This window comes from Chrysochloris asiatica, unplaced genomic scaffold (assembly GCF_000296735.1).
Source record: "Chrysochloris asiatica unplaced genomic scaffold, ChrAsi1.0 scaffold00439, whole genome shotgun sequence".
In the NCBI taxonomy this organism is placed as follows: Eukaryota; Metazoa; Chordata; class Mammalia; order Afrosoricida; family Chrysochloridae; genus Chrysochloris; species Chrysochloris asiatica.
In genome coordinates this window covers 1,132,086-1,142,675 of record NW_006408957.1, presented here as the reverse complement: position 1 = coordinate 1,142,675, position 10,590 = coordinate 1,132,086, and the positions used below count along the sequence as shown (strand labels likewise).

General features: G+C 47.3%; 1 protein-coding gene across 2 annotated transcripts in view; it reads left to right on the top strand.

Moving 5' to 3' along the window:
• The window catches only part of PSMD13 (proteasome (prosome, macropain) 26S subunit, non-ATPase, 13), a 19,386-nt gene that overhangs the window by 5,464 nt on the left and 3,332 nt on the right, over positions 1-10,590 (top strand). The window contains exons 3-9 of one of the 2 annotated variants that reach the window (XM_006876989.1): positions 5,668-5,702; positions 5,782-5,837; positions 6,023-6,066; positions 6,159-6,245; positions 7,384-7,555; positions 9,694-9,773; positions 9,850-9,975. In XM_006876989.1, coding sequence (XP_006877051.1) covers positions 5,668-5,702; positions 5,782-5,837; positions 6,023-6,066; positions 6,159-6,245; positions 7,384-7,555; positions 9,694-9,773; positions 9,850-9,975 — 600 coding nt within the window. Of the gene's footprint in view, positions 1-5,667; positions 5,838-6,022; positions 6,067-6,158; positions 6,246-7,383; positions 7,556-9,693; positions 9,774-9,849; positions 9,976-10,590 lie in introns of both variants that reach the window. The other variant, XM_006876990.1, reaches the window with a different exon arrangement.

Here is a 10,590-nt window from a genome sequence, read left to right as displayed (position 1 = left end):
TCCACCCGATCCGCCATCTTGTTTGTTTTCCAAACCAGACATTTTTGGTGGTGTTCCTGAGTTAGCTAAGGTATCAATTTATATTACCTTTTACACCTTATTGTTAAGTGCTGGTGAGTCAGTTCCAACTCATAGAGCCCTGTCTAAGGTTTCTGAGGAGTGGCTGGAGAGTTTGAATCACCGGCCTTGTGGTTCAAACTGATCTCCCGGTTCAGTGTATTATCCTGCAGTATCACACCTTACAACATGCAGACTGCCATGGTCTTCAGTGGGTGGGAGCCTCAGTTTCCTAGTTTTGCATAGGTCATGTGGTATATAACGTGTTGGAGGACCCTCAGCACTGTTGGCACTCCTTTATTCCCACCCTGTCTGTTGGCCAGCTCATAGCCTGTTTGTTTGTTTACAATTCCATCCGTGCTCCATCAGTTCACAGTAGTTCCCTCTGCGCTTCTCTCTGCGTCGCCTGCTGCCCTCATTGTCCCTCTGTCTGCCTTCCTCTAGGGTATTGGCTGCCCCATTACCCACGCTGACTTGTGTCTAGCCTGTGAATAATTCCCTCCGCACCCTCCGTAACCATAATTGTTGTTGTTGTTAACTGCCATTGAGTCAATTCCGATCCATAGCAACCCTGTATGGGGTTTCCAAGGAGCAGCTGGTGAGCTTGAACTACCGACTTTGCAGTTCAAACGACTTTGCAATCTCATGCATTAGCCCACAGCATTAGCCCCACCAGGACTCCAGTGTATAACAAGAAAACCTTTTCTTGACGTTTTGCAATGGTGGTCTCGTACAATATTTGTTCCTTTGTGATTGACTGATTTCACTCAGCATCATGTTCTCCAGGTTCATCCATGTTGTGAGGTGTTTTGCAGATTCATCATTACTCTTCACTGTTGTATAGTATTCCATTGGCATTTAAGCCATCTCCATCTTTTTGCTCTTGTGAATAGTGTTGCAGTGAACATGGGTTTGCATAGAGCATGTCTTGGCTCTTATTCCTGGGAGATAGACACTAAGTAGAGGGATTGCTTGGTTGGATGCCATCTTCCACGGCGGTAGCACATTTCCCACCCTCACCAGCAGCAGCAAGAGCATCCCGTACTCTCCCGCCCCTTGCAGGAAGTGCAGGCACTTCTTTGTCGTCTATGTTTTCTTGTAACTTTGGTATTAACACTGGAGCAGGCTACTCTCTCATTGTTTTGACTTGCATCTTTAATGGCACTGGAAAGAGCTCTGGTAGCATAGTGGTTCTGAGTTGGGCTGATAACTCAAGGTCAGCAGTTCAAAACTACCAGCCATTCCACAGGAGAAAGATGAGGCTTTCTGCTCCAGTAAAGATTTACAGCCTCGGAAGCTCTACAGGGTCACTCTGAGCTGGAACCGACTCCACGGCACGCCACCACCACCAGTGGCACTGGACTGGACCACAAGGTCAGTTTGAACCACAAGGTTGGCAGTTTCCAATTTTGCCAGCACCGTTTGTTGACGAGACCGTCTCTTCCCCACTGAATGCATTTTGGCCTTTGTTGAAAATCAGCTGACCATAGGTGGATAGAATTCCTTCTGGGTTCTCAGTTCAGTTCTGTTGATTTATGTGTATTTCATTGTACCAGTACCAGACTGTTTACTGTGGCTGTGTAGTAGGTTTGAGATCAGGACGTGAGAGGCCTTCTACTTTGTTCTCTTTTTAATAATGCTTTGCTTATCCTGGGTCTAGTTCCTTTTCATACAAAGTGATGAGTTTTTCCATCTCTTTAAAGCGTGTTCTTGGGATCTGGGTTAGACTGCATTATGTATATGGATTGCTTTGGGCAGTGTTGATGTTTTCACTATGTTGTCTTCCTGTCCATGAGCAGGGTATACTCCTCCATTTCTCAAGGTCTTTTTTGTTTGTTTCCTGGAGTGTTGTGTAGTTTTCTTTGTATAGGTCTTTTGTTTCTCTGGTTAGATATATTCCCAAGTATTTTATCTTCTGTGTGGCTCTGATTTCCTTTTCAGATCTCTCATCATTAGTTTAAAGAAATACAACTGATATTTATATGTTCTTGTATCCTGCCACTTTTGTCAAATCTTTCTATGAGTTCCACTAACTTTCTTGAGGAGTCTTTGAGATTTCTAAGTATAGGATTATATTACCTGCAAATAGTTTTACTTTTTTGGCAATTTGGGTACCTTTAATTTTTCTTTCTTTCCTTGTATCTTGGTTAAGACTTCCAGCACAGTTATGAATAGGAGTGATAAAGGGCGTCCTATCTGGTTCCTGTTCACAAGGACAATGACACTACGTTTTCAACACTGAGAGTGATGTTGGCTGTTGCGTTTGTATGTTGTTTTTTATGCAGTTGAGTTGGTTCTGGTTCATAGTGAACCCTGTATAGGGTTTTCAAGAAGCGGTTGGTGGGTTTGAACGGTCAGCCTTGTGGTTAGTAGTCCAGTGCTTATCCTATAGCACCTCACCAGGTCTCTGTCTGTTTTGCATATATACCCTAATTCTCTTAAGGAATTTGCATGTATACCCTTAATTATGTTGAAGAATTTGCATAAATACCCTAACTATGTTGAGGAATTTGCATATATACCCTTAATTATGTTGAGGAATTTCCCTTCTGTTTGTATTTTGTTGAGTGTCTTTATTAGGAATAATCGTTGGATTTTGTCAAATGCCTTTTTTGCTCAGTTGAAATGATCGTGCAGTTGGTTTCCTGTTTTATTTATGTGGTGGGTTATGTTGATTGCTTTCCTGATTCTGAACCATTCTTGCTTGCATCCCGGTTTGAATCCCACTTGATCATGATGTATTATTTTTTTGATATGTTGATGAGTTCTGTTGGCTAGGATTTTGTTGTGAATTTTTGCTTCTGTGTTAGTGAGGGATGTTATTATTGGTTCTGACTCCTAGCGACCCTGTACAGGGTTTCTGAGGAGCGGCTGGTGAGCTTGAACCGCTAACCTTGTGGTTCAGCCCGTCTTTGCGGTCCAGCGCCTTAACTGGCAGTGCCACACCGGGACTCCTTCATTTTCTTGGTTAAGTGATGGCTTTGCCTGGTTAAAGTCTTGGTTTTGTTTGGAAATCCTGACTGCTCTGGCTTCCCTGGCTGCTTTGTTTCCAGAGCTGTCACTGAGCTGTTTGCCTGGGACAACGTCTCTCTGTGTCAGAGCTTTCTCAACAGCCCCTCCTTTCTGTGCAGTAACTCAAATCTGTCCTTCAGCCAGGCCTCCCAGACTCCCTCCCGTTTCCCAGAATGCAAGTGGCCAGCTACACTGTGCCCTTTTCACACTATCCCATCCTTCCTCAGGCCCTGAGAGACACCCCACATTTGCTCACAGGGAGCCGCTGCTCTGAGGGTTTTCCTGAAATCTCTCTCTCTGATTCTAATGAATAAAAGACTTGTACCTGCATTGTCATGGGTAGCTGGGGTTACTCACTCTGAGCAAAACCCCTCACGACCTGGATGAACCTGAAGAGAATTGGTGGTGGTGTGCCGTGGAGTCGGTTCCCACTCATAGGGACCCTGCACAGGGTTTCCGAGGCTGTAAATCTTGACAGGAGCAGAACGCCTCCTCTTTCTCCCATTCATAAGCACTGTGCTACCAGAGCCCCTTTGGAGAACATTATGCTGAGTGAAGTTACTCAGTCACTAAAGAATAAATATTGTGTAGTGTTGTGGTTACGAATCAGGCTGCTAACCTCAGGGTCAGCAGTTCGAAACTACCAGCTGTTCCGTGGGAGAAAGATGAGGCTTTCTGCTCCTGTAAAGATTTACAGCCTCGGAAACCCTGTACAGGGTCGCTATGGGTCGGAACTAACTCCACGGTACATCACAACAACAACACCAACAAGGCTGTTGTAAGAAGGTAAGAGATTTTTCTTTTTGGATTAAACCCTGTGTTATGGTTACGGGGCTGCGGAGGAAGTTCTTCACAGGTAGAGGGCAGGGTGATGGGCAGGCACTAGGCAACAAGAGGAAGGTGGACAGAGAGAAGATGACGGCAGCAGGAGACATGGGGAGTTACTCGGTGTGCTCACTAGGAGGCTTCCATGACACGCTGCTGCCTCACCTGGCCTCACACTGTCATGCTTACCACAGCCCCAGAAAGCCTGGAGGTTGTGGTGGGCATGCCTTCTCCTGGGCTACGTGGGAAGATGCTGGAAGAAATCCGTCCTAATGCTTGTTCTCCGGTGTCCACATTACGCTGATGGATAGCTCGGACTTGTCCCCATTTCCTGCTTTCTGGTCTCCCAGTCACTTTTCCACACTCAACAGACAGCAGGTCATCAGATTTGAGGTCTCTTTTTCGGGGGTCAAAATAACCCTTTAATCATCCAGCCCACATAAATGCAAGATGGATCAGTATCTATGACATCACCAGAAATGTGACGTCTAACCTTGGTGGGTATCTATGGGTAGTTCCTTTATAATATGTGAATTACAATGTTTATCTCAGAAAAATGGAAGCATTTCTTAGGAGGACTGTACCCTTGAAGTGTTTTCCTTAGAGAAGAAACCATTTACTTCTGGCGTTGGCGGGTGTTACTGCTAACTGCCATCAAGTCGCTGCCGACTCATAGCGATCCTGTATAGGGTTTCTGTGTAGCGGCTGGTGAATTTGAACCACCGACCCTGCGGTTCAGTCTGACCTTGTGGTCCAGTGCATTATCCTGCAGTGCCACACCAGGACTCCGTTTATTTCTGGCAGCAGGTCTAAGTACCCAGCTGACGACCATATGGACGTTTCCAATTTCCCGCCTTCCTTCCAAGGAAGATTCAGGGTTGGACTCAGCTGACGGTTCCATCTTCCTGCTTTGCCCACACGGGTTCCTCTTTGTGGGTGTACAGCCCAGTGGTAGCACCTCTTCGTCCAGTTACTTCCCCACAGCTCAGGAGTGATTCTCCTACCCCACGTCTGACCGAGTTCTGGTTCAGCTTTTTACCAACAGGGGTCTCAGGCTCTTCCCCCTCATCCATCATCCACGGCATCTCCGTTTGTGGCAGTGGCCTCCTGGCTTAACCCCTTCACTGCTTCTGCCCTGACTGAGGGTAAAGGTCTGACCAGGGGTCAGGCCCCAAGCCGTGCACTTTGCCGTCCTCTGAGATGCCCCTGAAACACAATCCGGATTTTCCTTCATTGCTTTTGCACATGTTTGTCTCCATCTGGAATGTTCTTCTTCCAAACACTCCCTCTCCCTCTCCCAATTGCTTCACCTCTGCATCACTTAACACTCAGTTGTTTCCACTTCTGGAGTTACCTTCATTGAAATCTCTCCCTTCGGCTGCTGCTCAGCTCACAGGGACCGGTCCCTGGACAAGGACATCATGTTGGTCAAGTGGAGGGTCAGCAGAAAGGAAGCAGCCCTTCAGTGAGCTGGATTGATACAGTGACTGAAACAATGTGATGTGAGGACGGTGCAGGACCAGGCGGCCTGTGGTTTTGGTGTCTGAGGGTCACTAGGGAACAAGCTGAAAGGCACCTAACGGCAAAACAAGCTCACAGTATGATCTGTTTGCTAGTGTGTTTTCTTCACTGACCCTGGAGCTCCCTGAAGGCCTACTGTGTGCTTGGCATGTGCTTGTAAACTCATGCTGGTCACTAGAAACCATGCTCAGAGTCTTGATTTTGCAGAATGCAAGCCCTCCTGTACTGACTCTCCCTCCTTTGATTTCGCAGCTTTATGAAAACTTCATCAGTGAATTTGAACACAGGTAAAATCCTTTTGTTCGTCTTTGACTTTGACAAGAGTGTATCGACACTCACGGGCTCAGATGGTGGCTTGTGTTTCAGGGTGAACCCTTTGTCCCTGGTGGAGATCATCCTTCATGTCGTGAGACAGATGACGGGTGAGCAGATCCATGCCGCGGTCCAAATGCATGTTCATAGAGAACTCATTCTAGGTCAGGGTTTTACTGTGCGGAATGGTCTGAACCTAGCAATCAGCCGCCTGTCATTGGTTTTGTGAGTGGAAGAAGCCGGTCTGCAAAGGTGCTGTTGGGAGATCTTCTGACTGTGTCCCTTCCTTTCCTAGACCCCACTGTGGCCCTCACCTTTCTGGAGAAGACCCGTGAGAAGGTAATGAGGGGCAGCAATGCCTTTTAGAATATGTGTCTGGGCCGTCCCATTGCTGCCCCACGTCTGAGGGTCCTCGTGGTTGATTTCCGCAGGTGAAAAGCAGTGACGAGGCGGTAATCCTGTGTAAGACAGCAATCGGAGCCTTAAAACTAAACATTGGGGACCTGCAAGTTACCAAGGTGGGAGCGCCTTGACAACAGCAGTTTAGATCTGCAGGGAAAGCCTTGTTTTCTCCCTAACCAGTTCTTTTTAAGTAATTTCAGGTTATAGAAAAGTTGGGAAAATTGCACAAAGCACTTTTCTATGCGCTTGTCCCCAGCTCCCCAGCTGTAAAATTGACCATTTCCTGTCCTTGTGCACAGATGTCCTCAGACCCCTCACTCTGCAGAGCCAGTCTTCTCTGGACAGCAGCCTCCTCCCCTCTCAACTTGGCCGAGTCTTCTGTGTTTTTATGTTGGTGCAGTTGTGGGGACAGGTGGTGGACATGGGTCGCAGTTGGCACAAATGTCTATGCTTGTCCCTCCTTTTTTAACCAGAACACACATGTAATTTGTTTTTGGTAATTATAGCGTTAAAATATTGGGAGTAAAAGAGTCAAAATGGCTCCTGCTCTCATTGCCCTAAAACCCACTTTCATTGTTGCTGATCCCTTCCAGCCTTGGCCCTGCTTACCAGCCCGGCCCTGCCCTGCCTCACCCCTGCAAACCCCACAGCCCATGCGTGTCTCATGCCCGCACACTCCAGGACAGCCCGTGGCCCTCTGGCTCTCATTGCTGTGTGGTGTCCTGTTGTGTGACTGTCCACATAGTATCTTCGTTTATTTCTACACTGAGTGACAGCTGTCCACACCCTTGTGCCTCACTCCTGTGGGCATAGTGGTCTCTTGGGTTCTGCACAGATCACTGTGGTCCGCTACAGGATGGTCATCCAGCCTGGGCTGGGGATTTGGGCGTGGGGCGCACACCTCTCTCCCAGCTCTGCCGCGTTTCTGTAAAGAGGGCTGTGCCCCTCACAGGATGGCATCCAGAAACCCAGTCGCTTTGGCCATTTGTGTGTCCACTTCTTAAATACCCTGTTGGTAGCTTTCGCCCTTGTTCTTCTGCAGACAGAGCTGTTGTGTGGCCTGCATCGTCACCCCTGGGCTCACCTGGCTTTCCCGCGGATTCTTTGTGTTTGAATGAACTGAAGGCGTTTTGTTGGGATCCGATGAATCCGTCTGCCTTTGTGCTTTACGTTGCTGTTTATTTTTTTTGTCTTGCTACAAATGGATGATAAACATCTGAGTTCAGAAAGGACAGTGTTCCTTCCTGTGTGTAGGAGACAATTGAGGAGGTGGAAGAAATGCTCAACAACCTGTCCGGAGTGACATCCGTCCACAGCCGCTTCTACGACCTGTCCAGTAAATACTACCAGACCATCGGGAACCACGCCTCCTACTACAAAGACGCCCTGCGGTTTCTGGGCTGCATTGACATTAAAGACCTGCCAGGTACCATGAGGATCAGCACACATCGTCACTCGGCGCGCACACACACGCGCACGCACGCACACACGCACACACGCGCACGGACGCACACGCACACACGCGCACTCGCACACACGCGCACGCACGCACACACGCACACGCACACGCACACGCCTTTCCTGGGTTGTCTGCTGTAGTTTCTGCTCCTCCAGCCAGAGACCTTCACCCTGGGAGTTCTTTGAGGAGGGGCCTGTGGGGTCTGGAGATGAGAGCCATTCACAGTGTCTTTTGAGGAGCTGAGAGTCGAGGGAAATGTGACCCATGAGCTTGAGGAAAGTGCAAGTGAAAGATGTTTCCAGAGTAGTTCAAGTGGGGTTTTATGGATTTAAAAAAATATTTTTTTTTGAGCTTTGCTGCTGAAGCTGAGGAGGCCAGCCAGCAGGTCCTTGAATAGGAAATGCTCTGGAAAAAGCAGCTCCAGGAAGCCTGTTGTTTCCAGTGTTCAAAGGGACTGATGAGCAGGAAATGGTACCACTTCTGCAGTGAGGGGCTGGGGTCTGAGGAGCCCCCACACTTAGAAGTGTGCCGGGAGCCAGCCCCGGAAAATTTATTCCAGGATTTCCCAAAGGTTGATGCATGCGTCGGCGGAAAGAATTGCACATAGTCGATAAGTCATGATGAATTCAAAATCTTCTTATTACATGCTTTATGCTTTCTTCTCTCATTCTTTACTCCCCTGCTCTTCTGCTTTCCCTCTCTATTCTTCTTAGGTGCTTTTTTATCCTTCCTCTTATTCCTTCTTCTCTTCTACCCACCTCTACTTACTTATTCTGTCTTACATGCTTTATTGTCCTTCTTCTCCTCTACTTACTTTCTATCTTTACACTACTCCACTCCCCTTTTTCCTTGTCTACATTACTCTGTTATTCTTTCTCCTTCTACACATTACTTCTCTTATTCTATCTAACAACCCCCTTATATACTGTTACAAAAAACATGCTTTCATAGTAATCAATGTCCTCAAAATACAATCTATTCTGGGGCACATTCTTCATGGTTTACAACAGGGACAAGAAGTTACAGCAAAGACATTATCTCAAGGCATAGGAGACATTCTGGCGCCTTGAAACCTTTTAGTTAAAACATTAGTTCCTACATAAATAACTTCTATTCTTTTTTCTGAGAAGCAAGTTAACCTTCACATATGTTTCTTAACCTCTATCTATTGAGTCTTGTTAATTTTAGTTGTTAGGTGCAATTAACTCTCCATTAACTTCTTCCATACACTATCTGTTTATAGCCTACAAAAACATCACTTATCAGAACATTTAAAAAACTGAGGCTATGAAAAACAATTCCCCTATTTTACTGATCAGACTTCTTATTTATGTAACTGCAGATTCTCATAGCCCTTATCTAAAGTCTAACTGTTTTTAGGAATTCTTGTACCCACAGCCCTTATTTATGGCCGAGTTGCTTTTTAGGGATTCTTTATTGCCTTAAACTAAGGCTACAAGGAAGAATGCTTACAATCACTAAACCTAAGCTGGTAGTAATTCAACTGACAAATCCTGTCTCCTTAGCAGTCTTAAGAACATTGTTAATATAAGTATTAAAACTACCTATGATTACGAGTATAATAAAATGTAGCTAATATATGGCTTCTAACTTTTAATAAAAATATACTAAAGTGTAGGAGAGTCAAAATCTAAAGTAAAGGGATACTAATAAAATCATGAATAAATCAGAGAATGATTTAACAAGAGAAAATTTAACTAGGGGCCTGTGCATAAAATAATGCCTTGTGGCTCTGCCATCCAAAGAAAATACTCCATTGTAGCGCTGCTAAAACAATGAGTCTTTTTTTATGTGCAGGATTCCCCATGTCTCATTTCTTTTTTTCAATTCCTCGATTAATAAGTCTCAATTTCTTCATTTTAATTCCTTAATTATTATGGCTCCTGCCAGAAGTGGTTCAGGTGGGATTGGAGCCTAAGGAGCCCCCACATCTGGAAGTGGGTCAGTGGGGCTTGGGTCTGTGGAACCGTACTCCTGGAAATGTCTTAGATGTGGTCGGGGTCTGAGGACTTCGAAGTGGCTCAGTGGGGACATGTGAGGGCTCCTTGCTTCCATGACTGACTGACCATCTTTTGTCATTGCAGTATCAGAGCAGCAGGAGAGGGCTTTCACGCTGGGGCTTGCTGGACTGCTCGGCGAAGGCGTGTTTAATTTCGGAGAGCTCGTAAGTTGGCCTGGACACAGTTCCCTGGTGAAGGGACAGCTGTGATGGTTCCTGGCTGACCGTCTGCCCCCCACAGCTCATGCACCCTGTGCTGGAATCGCTGAGGAACACGGACCGGCAGTGGCTCATTGACACCCTGTACGCCTTCAACAGTGGCAACGTGGAGAAATTCCAAGTCCTGAAGACAGCCTGGGGCCAGCAGGTGAGCCAACCGGTGGGGAGGCTGACCCTCTCACCTGTTCATGCATCCATTTCAGAGCACCTTCTGTCTGCAACCCCTCTGCCACCTGTACCCCACCTTTAATATGTACCCACGTTCGTCTGCACCCCACCTTCTGTCTGTGCACATCTGGCTACACCCACCTCCCATTTGTAGACACTTTCTGTCTGCATGCATCCTCCATCTGCACCCCACCTTCCATCTGCATCCCACCTTCCATCTGCACCCCACCTTCCATCTGCACCCCACCTTCCATCTGCACCCCGCCTTCCATCTGCATCCCGCCTTCCAGTCTGTGACCAGCCTTCCATCTGCACCCCACCTTCCAGTCTGTGACCCGCCTTCCATCTGCACCCCGCCTTCCAGTCTGTGACCTGCCTTCTATCTGCACCCCACCTTCCAGTCTGTGACCCGCCTTCCATTTGCACCCCGCCTTCCAGTCTGTGACCCACCTTCCGTCTGCACCCCGCCTTCCATCTGTACCCCGCCTTCCATCTGCACCCCGCCTTCTAGTCTGTGACCCACCTTCCGTCTGCACCCCACCTTCCAGTCTGTGACCCGCCTTCCATCTGCACCCCACCTTCCAGTCTGTGACCC